Source organism: Aphelocoma coerulescens, chromosome 15 (assembly GCF_041296385.1).
Source record: "Aphelocoma coerulescens isolate FSJ_1873_10779 chromosome 15, UR_Acoe_1.0, whole genome shotgun sequence".
In the NCBI taxonomy this organism is placed as follows: Eukaryota; Metazoa; Chordata; class Aves; order Passeriformes; family Corvidae; genus Aphelocoma; species Aphelocoma coerulescens.
Window position 1 is genome coordinate 3,195,673 of NC_091029.1, and position 15,819 is coordinate 3,211,491.

The 15,819-nt window shown below is 42.0% G+C and overlaps 1 protein-coding gene across 2 annotated transcripts in view; it reads right to left on the reverse strand.

Annotated features, from left to right (window-relative positions):
- The window catches only part of KDM2B (lysine demethylase 2B), a 107,819-nt gene that overhangs the window by 85,415 nt on the left and 6,585 nt on the right, over window positions 1–15,819 (reverse strand). For both annotated transcript variants that reach the window (XM_069030610.1, XM_069030609.1), the window contains exon 4: window positions 13,568–13,614. In XM_069030610.1, coding sequence (XP_068886711.1) covers window positions 13,568–13,614 — 47 coding nt within the window. The remainder of the gene's footprint in view (window positions 1–13,567; window positions 13,615–15,819) is intronic.

Consider the following 15,819-nt stretch of genomic DNA (forward strand, 5'->3'; position numbering starts at 1 on the left):
ATTTCTGTTAACCAGTTCCCAGGCATCCCCTAGAGCCATGCTCTCACCATGTTCTCAAAGAATGGACCCCACTCAACCAAGCCTGGGGCAGCCCAGCAGGTCCCAGCAGGATCTCAGTGACCCTGGCAGCCTCTTGTCCTTGTTCCCACCTGTCCCTCACTTCAGCTCATCACCCACTGGACATGGATTTACAGACACCTGGAGCCCTGGCAAAGTCTCTCCCTGCTGACATGGGAAGCTTCAGGGTGCCATGCACCACTTCACCCTTGACTTCCCTGGATGCTTTTCCAGTGGAACTCTGGACTGGGCAATGTGGGATTAAGAGGCACTGCTTCATCTCTGGCAGCAGATGTGACTCAGAGGTGAAGTGGTGATGCTGGGGGATTTTACAGCCTAAAGAAACATCTTCCTCTCCTGCAGCTTGCTCATGGAGCACAAGTGAATCCCCAAAGAATCACAAAGACAGTAACTAAGAAACAAGCTAGTGCCATCTCTGACAAGGGGAACAGACAACAGCAAGAAGGAGACAGAAGAATCAATTGCAGGGATGTAAGCTGGAAAATAAAATCCATCAGGATGAGCTACAGAAGAACTATGCTTTACTTAAAACCTTAAAAACATATCAAGTTACTCCAGCCCATGTATTAGTAAAATCCACATTAGAATTAAGGGGACAATAGCATATGTAATATCTGTTCCCATTATTTGGAGACCTATTGACCAAGATTCTAATAGATTGAATTGTACAACTATATGCTGTAATATCCTTATTTTTTTAATACAGAAATGAACATCTGGAGGAAAAATGACTTGCCTCCCACTGCCCACCCTGGTCAAGTTGGTTTGGTGTGGAGAGTTGGTCCTTTCTGTTCTGGGCTTCTTGGTAAAACAAGAGCAACGGGGAAGCAAACCTTGTCCACTTGTCAGAGAGAGAACTGCACTCCAGGAATGCAGGTTACACAGGCACCTTCGCTGCATTAGCAAATGATTTCCCAAATCACAGCTCACCAAGCCCACCCCAGACACTTCAGGAATGATGAGCTCCGGCTCTGAAGTCATTCAGTAGAACTCTTGTTGATCTCCCCTGCAGAGTTTGCACCCACGCTTTCCTTCATGGATAGAATATTGTAATGATTTTCCAGAGAGGGAACAGGGAATGGGAAATACTGGGACTATAAAAATCTCCTCTGTGGTCCAACAGCTGCCATTTCCTATTTCTAACCAGGTGAAGCACTGTCTTCCCCTGCCCTGAGCTTCAGGTTTTCCAAGCTGCCAGACTCCCATCTTCAGAATAGCCCATCATTTCCCATGACGTGGATTTAGCATGGATATTTGGAGCAGTGGAAGCAATGCAAACGTGAACCACACAGTAGAGTATGAGAAATGCACAGGAGGTGTGAATCAGAGCTGCAAACGACACCAGAGTTTTCTAGGCTGTGGTCTCTTCTCCAGCACAGCACCAGCAGGAAAAGGTGCAACTCCCCCACAGCAGAGGAAAGAGGAAATGTCCTTTCTGTAAGAATGATTACCAAGCCTGTCCATTAAGAGGATAAAGCTACCTTGGAGAATTATTTTAACCCTCTGTGTCTGAATTGAGATCTGTGCTGAAGGTACAATATAGTGTTGACAACCAGAAATCAACCTGCAATGCCGAGGGACCGGCCCGCTGGTCCTGCCTAATCTTTATGCTTCTTACGAGGAAAGAATCCTTGGTTTGTAAAGCAGGATTTTTGGCAGAGCCTCAGGAAATCTGCCAGCCTCGCTAGCGGGTTAATTGTACCTAAAGACTGAGGCTTTGACTTGCATCCCAGTTAATCCCCCCGGAGCTCCCGGAGCTGGAAGCACGTATTCTTCTGCTGCCCACGGGAGACTATTATGATATCGCCTGCTAACTGAGAGGGATGTGAATCCGAGCAGAAAGTCCTTGCTCAAGTGGAGCTATTCCCGACATTCCCTGCATTTCACAGCGAGGGTACGAACAAATTAAGAGACGCGTCCCGATCCCATCACTCCCAGTGCCACCAGAGGGCACAGAAGAACAAAGGGAAACGAGCCCGGACATCGCACACAGCTCTCCCCCACACCTCCTCACCCAGCACCTTCCCCAGCACAGCCGGGCCCCCAGGAACCGCGTACGCCAAGGATCCCGCTTTGCAGAGCTCTCTGCCTTCCCTCCTCCCCCTCGGCCAGGTCTCTGTCCCCAGCGCCACTCTGGCTGTGCAGCAGAAGCCCTTTCAGTGGGGTCACAGCATCTCCTCCTTATGGAGGTGTAAAACTGCCCTGCCTGACGCGAACCTTCCCCTCCGGCCCCTCTGTAGCTTTATCACTGGATATAAAAGTGCCAAACTGCAATAACCCGCGTTAGGAGCGGTTTGCACACAACAATCGGTGTGCAGAGCGTGGCCACAGGAACTGCCTGTGGAACTGTTCAGCCTTAATGCTACAGGACTGGGCCGGAGAAAGGGGCTCAGGGGCAAATCATGTGTTTTAGTGGCATTATACAGAATTAATCCGTATCCCTACACCTACCCAAGCCATCATTTCTAATGATTCTTAGAAGCTTCAGACAGTGAAAAGCACACAGAAAAAAATTCCTTATACAAAGAAGCATTTTACTTCCAATTTTTTGTACATATGTATACCAGTGCATGAACCTGTAGTATAAGCATACTCCAGGTGGCTGAAAACACAGAGCACACAAATAACAGTTATAGAAAGAAAAATAATACAAGGTCTAAGAAAAGTGGGACAGGATATAACTTTGGCAAAAATCTTATGTTTTATTTATCTATCAAATTTATTTTAAGACCATTAATCATTTCCTAAAACGTCCCAATATAAAATATATCTAACAGTAACAGTAAAGAAAAATGTTATAAAAATTATAAGCTTTCTGCCCTCTGAAACCTCATCCTCAGCCCATAACGAGGAAAACTTTGGCCTTGATTTCCCTCCTACTTGCCCATTAGGAAATGGAAGAAGACCTTCAACTACACTCACATCACCAATCAACATGTGCACTATACCAGCAATCCTGCAGCTCCCCTCTGGTCTAGAAGGGTATTTGAAGGTGTCAAAGGGTTGGTAACACCCCCCCACATCTTGTACCCGCACTTCTGAAGAAATACACAGCTATGATTACATCAAACCTCCAAAACATGCTGGTATTAATGTATATTTTTAGGTGAAGGCAGTACACTTGAAAGTAATTTTGAACTAAGGTATATTAAGACACTAAAGCATAACAACTACCATAAAATATTTAGGATTTTGGGTGGTATCACTCCAAAATAAGACAGCTCATTTCTAGTTTGGATGAATTAAAGCAGAAGATGCTTATTGCAGAAACACACTGTGGCTATGGGGAGTTTTTCTAAAATAGCTTTCTATTTTCTTTGTTCTGGACAATTCAGCTTTAAATCCACCTGTAGACAGAGGCTTTGAGATGCCTGTGACCACACCAACACATCTCTTCAATTTCACTTTCACGTCCTGACATCATGGAAATACATTCTCTTGAGAGGTTATATTTTTGTTGTAATGTTCATTCAAAGCAGATTTATTGCTGTTTATATCTGGACATGAACATGACTGTTTTCAGCAAAACTGTCCCAGTTTAACTAAGATTTTTTTTAAGAGTTTGCCTGTGTTAGGCAAAGGACAAACTTAAAGAGAGCTCAAACAGGAAGTTCAGCTCTAAAAATAGAACTGGTTCTACTTCCAAAATGGCAAGTCAGCGGACGTGCTAAACATAGGCAAGTGAGTGTTATAATATTTCATTTTTACTTCTAGGAGGGAAAAAAAAGGGCATAATGAGAGAGCATCAAATGCCTTATTTTTATTTATTTTATTACACAAAACCCCTAATTGTGGTTCAAAGCTCACTCACCTGACACTTCTGATGCACAGAGCCCCAGTGGAAACTTATGACAGAGGTGGAAGGCTACATCCATCACAGCTTAGCCCAGCACTGGTTAGTGCTGAGAGCTAAACAAGCACCAAAAAAAAAAAAAAAAAAAAAAAAAAAAAAAAAAAAAAAAAGTATATATATATTCCTCCACCTTTCTGCAAGGGAGAAAGACAGCATGAGTTTTCTGCCAGTTCAACTTCCTGAACCACCTCACTCCAAGAAAGAGGAAAGCCTGTGCCAGCACACAGGAGGGGATGGGAGAGCAGTGCCAGAAGTGAGGAGAGAAGGAAGAGAATGAGCAGGACGTCAGTTTAAACTTGCTTAATTGGCATGGCAAAAAAAGCAAATTGTTGGATGCAATAGGGAGCACAAGGAACAGAGACACTTCCCCTGGTCACATAACAGGCAGCAGCAGCAAAACCAGAGGCCAGTTTAGATGACAAAGAGATGGTCTGGCACCAGAGCCTGGTACTGGCATTAAGGAAGAAGTTTCTATTTCCAGTCTATCAGGAGCACTGGGTAAGTTTTAACTTCTGTCTGCCCTAGGTCCTGGTTTCATGATACAAACTGTTCACCAATACTCAAGAAATTGATGAGGCTTAAATAATTTTTTTAAGCGGGGTCAGCTCCCTGCCTGTTTCCCAGCACAGTTCTACAAACATCAGGGCAAGGATGTGCAGCCAGCACCAGCACTGTGGGAAATCCCATGGTGACATCAACCACAGCCCCAGCTCCCTCCTGCTATTACAGACTGCAGCTTTTCTTCTTAAACAATAAGCTGTTTAAGAGGCACAAAACCAGTGAGTGTTAAATGAAGCAACATCCTCTGAAAGTCTGCAATACAACACTTTAATAGGCAGAGATTTCCACTTTATTCATGCACTGCTCCACCTTAACACTGGTGGATGCCAAAGTCCCAAAGGGTTCCTTCAGAGCTGCTACAAACCACTTCAATTTCCAACAAATTAGAGCCCTCAGACTGTAGGAAAATCACTAATGGAACCTTCACTTGAAAAAAATCCATTCAGAAACTCTGATGTCCAGTTACTAATTTTAGTTTTGCCCAGGAGAGAACACAGTGCAGCTCCACAACTTTGTAATTCTTCCTAGCACTGAGCAAACATGGAGCAGGTCAGAAATCCCATTAGGCTGTCTGATTGACATATGGGACTGCTGGTGTCCCAGAAAGAAGGGATAGATTCCATGGGAAACCAAAAAAAACCCCACCTGTCAAGTCCTACTGATCCTGTTTACAGCAAAGTGTGTTGATCTCTTTATCACTATTGGTTCATGGTTGGCAAGAGTATGCTAAGAGCATTTGCTCAAGTCTGGAAGGATTTATTTGTACTTCCTCACAAGTTTCTCTGGAACTGGGGAGTAATACAGGTTCTGTACAGTACAGTACAGCCTCACCAAGGAAAGAGGGATACAGAGAAAACAGGAGAGGTCGCTCAAGGGAAAAGAAAGAAAAAAGTACAAAGACAAAAGGATGAGCCAATAAACCTCGGGTGCTATACTTTGGAAAGAGAAACCTGCTAGACAGAATTGGAATCAATAATTTCAATGAAATAGCACGTTTTATTTTCTTTTTTATTGTCCAGATGTTTCCTCTTTGCAGTACTCAAATTTAAAAATAAATGCAGCAGCTAGAAGTCTGTCTAGCTCATACCAACAGTACCTATAAACCCTTTTGTTGACAAACCATTGGTTTGACTCCATCTGAGCTTACAGGCATTGGGAAATTATCATTTTCAGTGGTAATATTTATTTACTGATTTTAGGCCTGACTTAGCACATTTCCCAATTTAGAGCATGAAGTATGTTGACAGTCCTGACAGAATGACTGTGAGGAATTTGGAACTTGACTTTAAAAACAAAGCATTTTTAAAAGATAGTGTGAGTTTTTAAAACAAGCTTTGGTCACAAAACAACATGATGGAGGAAACAATTTATTTTTATGGCCTGGATCTCAAACACATGTTTCTGAATAACATCTGAGACAAATCAGTGGGACCCTGATGTAAGCTGCTTTCTGATTCTCCATTTTTCCTCTTGGAAAAGTTTGTAGGCAGGTACATAACTCAGCTCCCTGAAAACACAGGCTTTGAGTTTGTAATCTCAGATCAATGGAAATAGCACTGACATGCAGTTATTTTACAGTCATTTGTGAGGAACATCCAAATTCAGCCTCCTCCTGCAAGGAGTCATCCTTGTCTCCTGCTTTGAGGTGCTGCTCCTCTCAGCTATCAGAGACATGTAGGTCTCTTGTGGATCTGAGTCCCTTGATGAACTCAGGGTGTGACCTGCAGGGTCCAGAGGCTGAGGTACCCTCAGTCTGAGTTCTCACAGCCTGAGGAACACGTTCACAAGTTGGTATAAAACTACACAGACACTGGCCTTCCCAACTATGAGAACAAGGAGGATGTTTCATTAACTCAGTTCTCTTAATATTCCAACAGTTCCACTTACATGAAAAGGAAAAAAAGCAGAACCCAGAGAGCAGGCCAGGCACAGATCAGTGGGGCACAAAATCCCTGTGAGTAGTAAGAGGAGAAATCTTACAGTGAATGGAAATATTTCCTCCAAGTACCTCCCCTCCCATGAGATCAGTGATGACTCCTCTCCCCTAGAAGAGCCTGGTCCAATGTGTTTTGAAAAATGCATTATTTGGGCACCAGGAGCAGAGCACAGACCTTGCTGCTTTCTCCTTGTCCCTCCCCACAAGACTCCTGGAGACACAGCCATTAATGACTCCTGACTCAGCTCTTCTGCTCTTCCCAACGTGGCATTCCCATTCACAGGACAAATCCCCACACCAGGGGAGAACCATACATCTTAATCAAGACTTGGATGCAAGTCTGGGGGCAGACTTTTGCACTTCCTTTGAGCAGCCAGTTTAATTTTGGGAAGTGCTCCTTACAACAGAGCCTCTCTAATGAGCCTCCCTCCTAACTCCTCTCGGTCTCCAATTTCACAACTTCCTTGAAACAAATGGAGCGTTGCTCTATAGAAAAAGCTACACTGGGTCCCTATTCAGCAGAAATGATGGAAAGTTTTCTGAGCTGCAGTGTGTGGCTGCTTTGTCCTTCTTTTGTATCTACATGGCTAATTTTCTTTCACAGGATGGAGAACTGTACATTGATTAAGACAAAATTTCCCCTACTTGCCCGCAGACCACACTACAAGCCTCTCAACTTGCTTTGTAGTTGGATGTGAATTCAACCATGATACAATTTTCAGAACAGATCAATTTGAGAGGAGCAGCAAACACGCAGGAGGAATGAACCAAAAAAATCACTAGGAATCAGCTACTCAGGGACACTTCTCTGATTTGCTTTCAGCTTTTTTGAGTAGCTGCTAACAAAAAGCTGAACATTTGCACAGCCAGCTCAGAGACCATTGTGCTGGCACACCACAAGAAATGTATGCTAATGTAAAAGGAGTGTTTTACATGGTCTCTGCCCTCCCTCCTGCCTTTACCCACCTGACCTGCACCACAATTTTCTCTTCCATGGAAACACCGCTTATGATTCTTGATTCAGTACTGAATGAAATTTATACATGTGTATGTGAATACATCTATAAACGTGTGTACAGTTTTTAATAGATATATAAAACACATTTTATAAAGCCAGAATAATTATTACCTACAATGTTTACATCTCTTTCTATTCCTTTTTCAATATCACCTACTTCCAGAAGCATGGATTAGGGGGGTTCTTGTCTCTCTGTGGAGTACCTGGCATGCATACTCTCATTTTAGCTGGAATTTCTGGGGACTACAGCAGTGTGTGTATTTAAGAGAAAAGAAATGGCTGGATGAAAGATGCAGAGCCTCACATAGCTTATGGCTGTTAGGTACATTTGATGGACAGTAATCCTTTCTGTCCCAACTGAATTTAAATTATTTACATCAGCCTGCTTACATTAACTAGTCAGGGAACTTGTTCCTCCCCACCACAGTCCCTGCACAAAGAGGCCATGGCTTGCCACATTCACTATATAATTTACAGTTCACAGGAAAACTAGAAACTGAGACTCCCCAAATTCTGAGTTTAGCAGATCATTTCACCTTTCAGTCGGGTTCCCACCTGGGAAAACAAGGCCACACTTTCTGCTGTGCACCACTACACTGCAGAATTGCAGCTCCTCCTAGAATGAGGAAAATGTTGCAATACCAAACTTCACAAACCTTGCTTGGGGCTCTCCCCTGTGAAAAAAGAAATCTAAACAGCCAGGGAAATACTCCTCTGCAGGTCTGATTTCATCCACTGATGTTAAAGAAAGCTCAGATCCTCACTTCAGGGCACTATGATGCACTTAGTGAATAAACCATGAGCAGATGTGTAACAGCACACAGCATCTCCTCCAGAACTTGTCAGCAGCACGAGGGAAGGCTGACCTGCACTTGCAGTGCCAACCCCCCCCCTTATAGGACTTTTCCCTTGAAAACATCAGGGATTTAATGATGCAATTTATTCTATTATCTTGCTCCACTAACACCATGATTATAAACTCATATTGAGGCAGAGACCTTCACACATATTTCTTTAAACAGTCAATTTGCAACTGAAATTTTTGGCTCAGCTCCTGTTCTTTTGGTGTTTCTAATAGGAAGGCAAATCCCAGCAATAATCAAGTATTTCTTCAGTTACTCCCACCAAAGAAAGCGACAGGATATGTAGAGCCTTGGTTTTCCTTTCACCCTTTGTCTTGAGATCAAAGCCTGCTGCCAGGTCTTTAGGGATTTGACAGAATCACAGGAATCAAATATTGAAATGATCTATTAGGTCCCATCTTGTGCATCATCTCCTTGGGCCAGATGAAGATTGGTCTCTGCAACAGTTACTGGAGCTTGCTCATGTTTGCTCTTTACTGCCATACCTCAATGCACAAATTGTATCACAATTAAAAGCTTTGCTGCTTTCAACTTTACTTGGATTCTTTATACAAGATGAAAACACCAAAGCCTTTCACTGCAGTTTGTGAACACAGCAACCAAACATTTCTTACACTTGTGAGCATCACGGCCCAGTCCAGTCTACAGCATCAGATTTTAATAGCAAATTACATGACTGATGACACATCCTTCGCTGCTCCTACACTTTTTCTTTTTGAATTCTATAAATAAACCCTTAGTGAGTTAGTTAAATAAAATCAATCAGTGAGTTGATGTCAGTTGTTAGACCACCCCATGAATAGTCTAAGTCCTGTACTTGCACTGTTCCCACTGATACAATGCCTGGCTGGGCACGGTGAATTCCATAGGACAATGCTGCTGATCCTACAGAAGTGACCGCTGTGGTCACAACTTTAACCTCTTCAGCCCAGAGACCACAATAACCCAAAGTCTCTTTTCTTTCTTACAATGTTTGAAATCTCCCCTTTTGCCACTTGCTGGGATTGCAAGCTCCACTTTAGGGGTGCACAACAAATACCTACCCTGGTGCACAAAGCTACACCAGCCCAGAGAGGGAGGAGGTGATGCACATCACAAACCCAGCACCACTTTCATTCATTTACTTTTTTATTTACTTTATTTAGGTACGAGTGTAAAATCTGGGATTCAATAGCCTTAGACTGTGAGCCTGTGGCAAGCAAACTGAAAATAGGTCAGCTAAAAATTAGAAATAAAAGCAAATACATCCAGACTGGCCATTACTGTTTAGAGAGACACTGTGTCTCATGCAGGGTCTGCACACCTACCCAGGGAGTTCCTGGGCAGACTGGGACAACCCAGGGAAACAAAGGCAGTGCAGAGTCAGAAGGGAGGCGCTGCAGATGCCACAGAAAAGCAGATACTCTTCTCAATTCAACCAGTGATGACCCAAGAAAACCACTAAAAAAAAACCAATAAAAAGAAGTAATCAAAGAAAGAGCAAGGAGCTCAGAGTGATAGACTGAGGCACACATCCATGAGCACTTCCTCTTTCTCTCTCCCTTACATGGTTCACAGCTTCCAAAAGTATTCAGGGCTGCCAGCTTCAAATTGTGTGATGTCCATGAAGGATAATATAAGGACAAAATTCAAACAAATGACAAAATGGAATGCTTTGGTTTTCCGACATCAAAGATTAAAACAAATGACTGCATTCAGTCCTTGAATTCAGGAGTGGCAAAGGCTGGAGAGGGTCCACAGCGACCAGGGAAGCCCTGGCTTTCAGCAGCTTGCTGAGTAAGGCAGTCACCTTTCTCCCTGCTCAGCCCCAGCAAGTGATCCCCCTTGTTCTGCAAAGTGACTGGCACAGAGCATTCACACAGGTACTTATGTACAGAGAGTCAAGCTGGCAGTCTGGGAGAACACACTTTCGTTTTTCTGCCCATCTATGACAGGCACCCCTGCAGAAATAACACCAAAGTTTTCGTGCATATGTGGCAGATGTTTAAGGACACTCTCAGAGGGCCAATGACCCTCAATCAAATTTTAAAACAGCTTATGAAGAGATGACAGTGACATTCTGCCCTTCAGAATTAGCAATCAAATCTACTTTATGCAATGAAATTACAAAGCTTAAGAGTTATTAAATTACAACAGAGCTTCACATCTTTCAAGAGTTGTCTCAAGTTCCTATGCAGGCCAGGAATTCCTCTCCACTTCTCCATTTGTATTCTTGGCTCACAGCCATTTCAGAGATGAGGCATTTCCAACTGCTGAAATTAATCCATCATCTCAGGTTTTACAGAGCATCCAGGATATGGTTCGTATGGAGGTGGGAGTCTGGCTATAGGTATGGATGGGTCTGTAAAGTAAAGCTACTGTAGGGCAGTGTTTCATGCACACCCATTACACATGGGTGCACAATCAAGCACTGGTGTCAGAAACAGGAGGTCAAGAACATCACCAAACTAAATTACAGCTGGTTGCTGCATTTTTAAAGCCAGGAAAACAGAAAAATCCATCAAGCAATGGCAATGTTTCTTTGGAAGTCTGGCAAAAAACTAAAAAATAGACACCTAAGCTCAACTAAACACAACAGTCAAAAAAACCCTTCCTTTTTTTTTTCTCCTTATTATTGCCACAGACCAGAGTTTTCAAAGGGAGGTTTAAAAGCTTGTTGTTATTTCCCTGTGACTTTTAGGTACTCCCCTGCGAAGATGGTACAACAGTCACATCAGAAACAGAAAGTAAGATTTCAGAAGAGTTTGGGACCAAAGGCTCATTAACTTCCCATGGAATTTATGTGCTTTGGAAAAACCTAGCACCATATCCTTAAAGGGTTCTGTAGCAAATGTGCTTCCCTGTGATTCAAAGAAAAGAGAACAAATGAGAGGTTTAAATAGCACCAGCAAACTATAATAATGAGCACTTAAAAACCCAACAAGTTTACACAGAACACAACATTTTTCAGACTGTGTTCTCTCTCTGTTGACTCCCACGCACAATCAGATGCAGAGAGTTGTGATCGTTCCATTTCACATTCACCAAACATCCTTCCCTCCCCAGGTTCAGCAAGGCATTGAATAAGTTTTGAATATACCACACGTTGGAAATGCAAACCTGGAGGTTCAGGCAGGTCTGAGGGATATGCTAAAAAAATGCAGGGCCAATGACATATCAACATCTCCAGTGACAGGAGAAGTTAATAAAACAAGACTTTTCATCTGCTTTATTTGAACATGAGATAGTGAGTGTAGCACACGTTCTAACCTAAAACTAGAAAAAAATATCAGCAATGATATGCAATAGGAAGATGCTCACTAGTGTTTCCAGAAGTAATGAATAGATAATTTCAAAATTTGGCACGGAGACAGGAATTCCCCCATGTGCTCATAGTGTCAACGTGGCTGTTCCATCCAGCACAAATTCCACAGCGAGAAAAAACTATTTGCCATAAGAACTGTGATTTTTCAGGTACAACTTACAGTCCATTTCCCAAATATTTTAGATCTTTTGAATCAGAGTTTCCACCTGTGATGTCAAAAGTTATCAACTGTCTTATAAAAAGGACAGGTGACAATGTTCTGGACCACTTAAGGGGTCAGCACAATGACTCCAAAGGGAGTTTGACCAAACATGATATGAAAAGACCCATGATGTGATATCTAGCCAAGAGCAGGTACAGGGGTTGCTGATCCAGCTGTGATCAGGCACGCTTTTACATTAAACTTAACCTCAAAATTAATTGAAAATGTTATTTCTGCTCCATTGTTTCATAAATGCAATTTTATTTATAAATATCCTCCCACTTTGCTGGCCATGTACACAGGAATCTCCACCCCCTAATACTTCAAAGGACATCAGTCTTGAGGAAATGCAACTCCCACACTTTGACTGTTATACAGGAAAAACAGTTGTTATGCAACACTACGCTGTTCCAAAACATCTCAACATCAGACCCTCAGCTCCAGCAGCCTCAGAGACAGGAATGGCAGTTTATCAGCCATGGAACAAGTTCACAAAAAACTGCAACAGGGTCCAGATAATTACAAGGTTTATGCACAAGGCTCATCCACAGGAAAAAGGTTTTTTTCTGTACCTGCAAATGTGCACGTGCAGGTATTTAGGAAATCCATAAAATTTAGGTCTTTGTTTTCTAATTTAATGCAGATTGACCAACAAATAGCACTTCCCACACTACTTCCCAAACATTTTCTGCCAGGTATCTGGGGATTTTTCCTGAGCTTATAAATGGTCATAAATTAAGCAAGATTGCTGAGTTGTTTGTGAAAGAAGGTTATCAGAGATAACCCCTCTCTCACTGATAACCCCAAGTGAGCAGAAATGAGGCACAAGTTCCTCTCCTTTGTTTTTCTTAGCCACATCTTTTCCAGACTTGATATTCCTATTGACTATAAAAGAGTAATTTTTAAAAAACTTTGTCTTTCAGAATGCAGCATTTGAGCTGATTTTAAAGATTAACTCCTGCCACAACACAGGTAAATAAACCCTGTAAATTCTAACTAGCAGGAATGCAGTTAAAAGTCTCCAAGAAGGACTGCAGCCAACACATCCAACACCCAGCTTGCTCCACAGCAACGACTTCTTGGAGTGCAGGATCACTATTGAGTAACAATTTCAGATAACAATAAATAACACACCCATCTGCAATAAAAACAGATTTCAAAGGAACATACAGTATGATCTCCTACTCAAAATGTAGCTTTTCTTAGAGTTAAAAAACATTTATTTTGCAAAGATTGCTAGGAAACATTTGATGACAGTCACCAGTTCTCTGGTTTGTGTCTCATCAAAAGCCAGGCAGTTTGCAAGGCTTTGTGCTCAGCCTCTCTTCACAACCATCCCTCAAAGCACTGACCTGGCCTTACACTGATAAATACTGTGGGGAGAACACAGGCAAAAGGTGATAGAGCTCCAGTCACACCTTTTACAAACAGATGCTCTACAACAGAACTAAAAAAAAAAATAGGAACTCAATCAAGAGAACTGCTGCTTTCCGAAAGTGTTTGTAGGACACCTGTTAAGAGCAAAAGCATTCCCTCCCTTCCAAATGGCCAATTATCCAGCATGAGATTGGAGTCTGGTCAGCACAACTACTAATTAGGGTTCTCCCAGGCTTTTTAATTTACAAATTGCTTCTCCATGCCTTCTCCCAGATTCTGAGAGTTATCACAAATGTCTACAAACACAACTGGACAAGTATTTAAAAGCAATTCTGTTCTGTATAGAGTTAATCCAGTGCATTCAAAATAACTCACCCACTAATAGCTTCACATCTCTGACGGTGAAATCCGGGTCAGGCATTCTGTAATTAGCAAAGAAAGCAATGTTAAATACTGTCAAGATAAGTATGGGTACACTCTCGTTACCATAATAAAAGAGAAATAAATGTATAGTGCTCTTTGTCCCTAGTGCAGGAGGTGGAATCAAGCAAGGCCTCTCTGAAGTGTGGACAGTGCAAGTTTTAATGACACACGACATCTTTGCATTGGCAAGTGTACAACAGTTTCTCTACTCACAATGAAAGAGAAGAGGTGTCTTTCTGAGTACTTTTTATCAGCACCAGAGTGGGAGAGAAGGGAAGGGATTGGTACTAATTTCAATAAAATCCTAAACCTTTATAGCTTGTTAAGCAACTCATGGTGGTTTGCAACTCATGGTGCCTCATGTGTTTCCCAAGGTGAGCATTACCACACTTGCCAAACTGAGGCACAGAGCAGTAAAACAACCTGCTCAAAGTCACATCATCACAGGTTGAAATCATGGCTTGGAAATAAAATATATTTTTAAAAAAGAATTAAAGGCCCTTTGTTTTAATGACTGTTCCAACCTCCTCATCTGGCAGAAGACAACCCGGCTGTATTTGGTGCGTTGGGAAATGGTTCAATTCAATTTGGGCTAATTCAGAGCTAAATTAAATGGTAGCATAATTGGTTCAGGGATGTTGATGCATTTACAGGATCACTTCTAACACAGGCAATGTTTTAGGGATTAATGTAATTAGAGAGTAGCCTGGTACAGCAAGTGAGCGACTTCTACCTGTCAGGGAGAGAGTAAAATTCTGCAGCATATAAACTGGACAGAAGAAGAAAACAAAAACAGTAGTGGGGTTTTAAGGGTGATTGACTTCATTTTACTGACAATATTTCCCACTTCACATTGCACAAAAGCTGACTAAGGAATTGTAATGAAAAACAGCCCAGTGGGACCTGCCAGCTCAGTGCTCTGCTCCTCTTGTACTGCCCCCGGTTGAAGATAAACAATTTTCCTCTGGACTTTTGCCATCATTTAGTTGAAAATTAGAACAATCCAGCCCATGGGAAAACATGCAGAACAATAATTTTTACTATTAGGAAAACACTAAAAGGTAAAGTTAAAAAATGCATTTACTGGCATGCACATATCTTGAGAACGATTTGCCAAATTCTGCTTGTCCACTTTCTTTTACCCTTATCACCTTCCTCTGGTGGGATGCAGAGGCTGGAAAGTATCTTTTGTTAGTTCTCTGCCAACCCTCACATCTTTGCATTTGGCTGTGAGGGCCTCACAGCTTTGGAATTCACTCCCTTGCCGGAATGAAACAGCCTGAATCTACTGACCTTCAGGGTTCATTCAGAGCTCATCTTTTCTTTCCAAGCACTAGAAAGTCAGAAGTAGGGGAAGGAGGAGCTATTTGTGGGTGACAAGAACATGCAAGGCTTGTCTGCAAATGACACAGCTTGCTTGTATTTGGTGTCAGAAACGTCCAACAATTAGATGGGCAATCTATTTCATATTTGTATAAATCGAAATAAAAACCAGCCACAAAGACGGAGAACAGCCTTAGCCCAGATGGATATGAGCAATTCCATTCTTTCTGAGAGCTTCAGCAGCAGTCAAAAATAAACATTACTGAAACTTGAAGAATACAATCCTTGTAAACAATAAACATGTTTAGCTCTTTGGTGTGTACACCTGGCAGATTCTTGGGGTTTTTTCTCTGCAGTCTACGGATGTGTGATACATTAAAAAAGGAGTACAGTAAGTGAAAAAATTCAGGCCTGATAACAGCAAGTTTCAAGAACTCATTTTATAGTTGGGTAGCCTTGGAAGGTCCAGCTTTAATTCCAGCCCACTCTGTTGCCAGAGATGACTGGACTTCTTCAGCTCCAGCCACACCAGCATAACTGCCACACTCCCTCTTATACAATTAGGGCTGATTTGGTACAAAACTATGATAGAAAAAAAAAGTCTTTTTCTTTAATCTCACCAGTCATTTGATTTTTTTCTGTTTATAAATCCAGAATAGCAGCAATGCAAGAACTGCACAGATATGCTTTTTTCCTTGATGTTCTGCAATTTTCAGAAAAATGTATCTTGTGTAAAGCCATCATGAATGCTTCTGAAGATTTCAAACATAAAAAATAGCAAAGAATAGTACAGCAGGGTGACTTAATTCCAAAATATGACTAACTACATTTGAGATTTTCAGCAGTCTGTAATACACAAATAGTGTTGCTTGTTTCCTCAG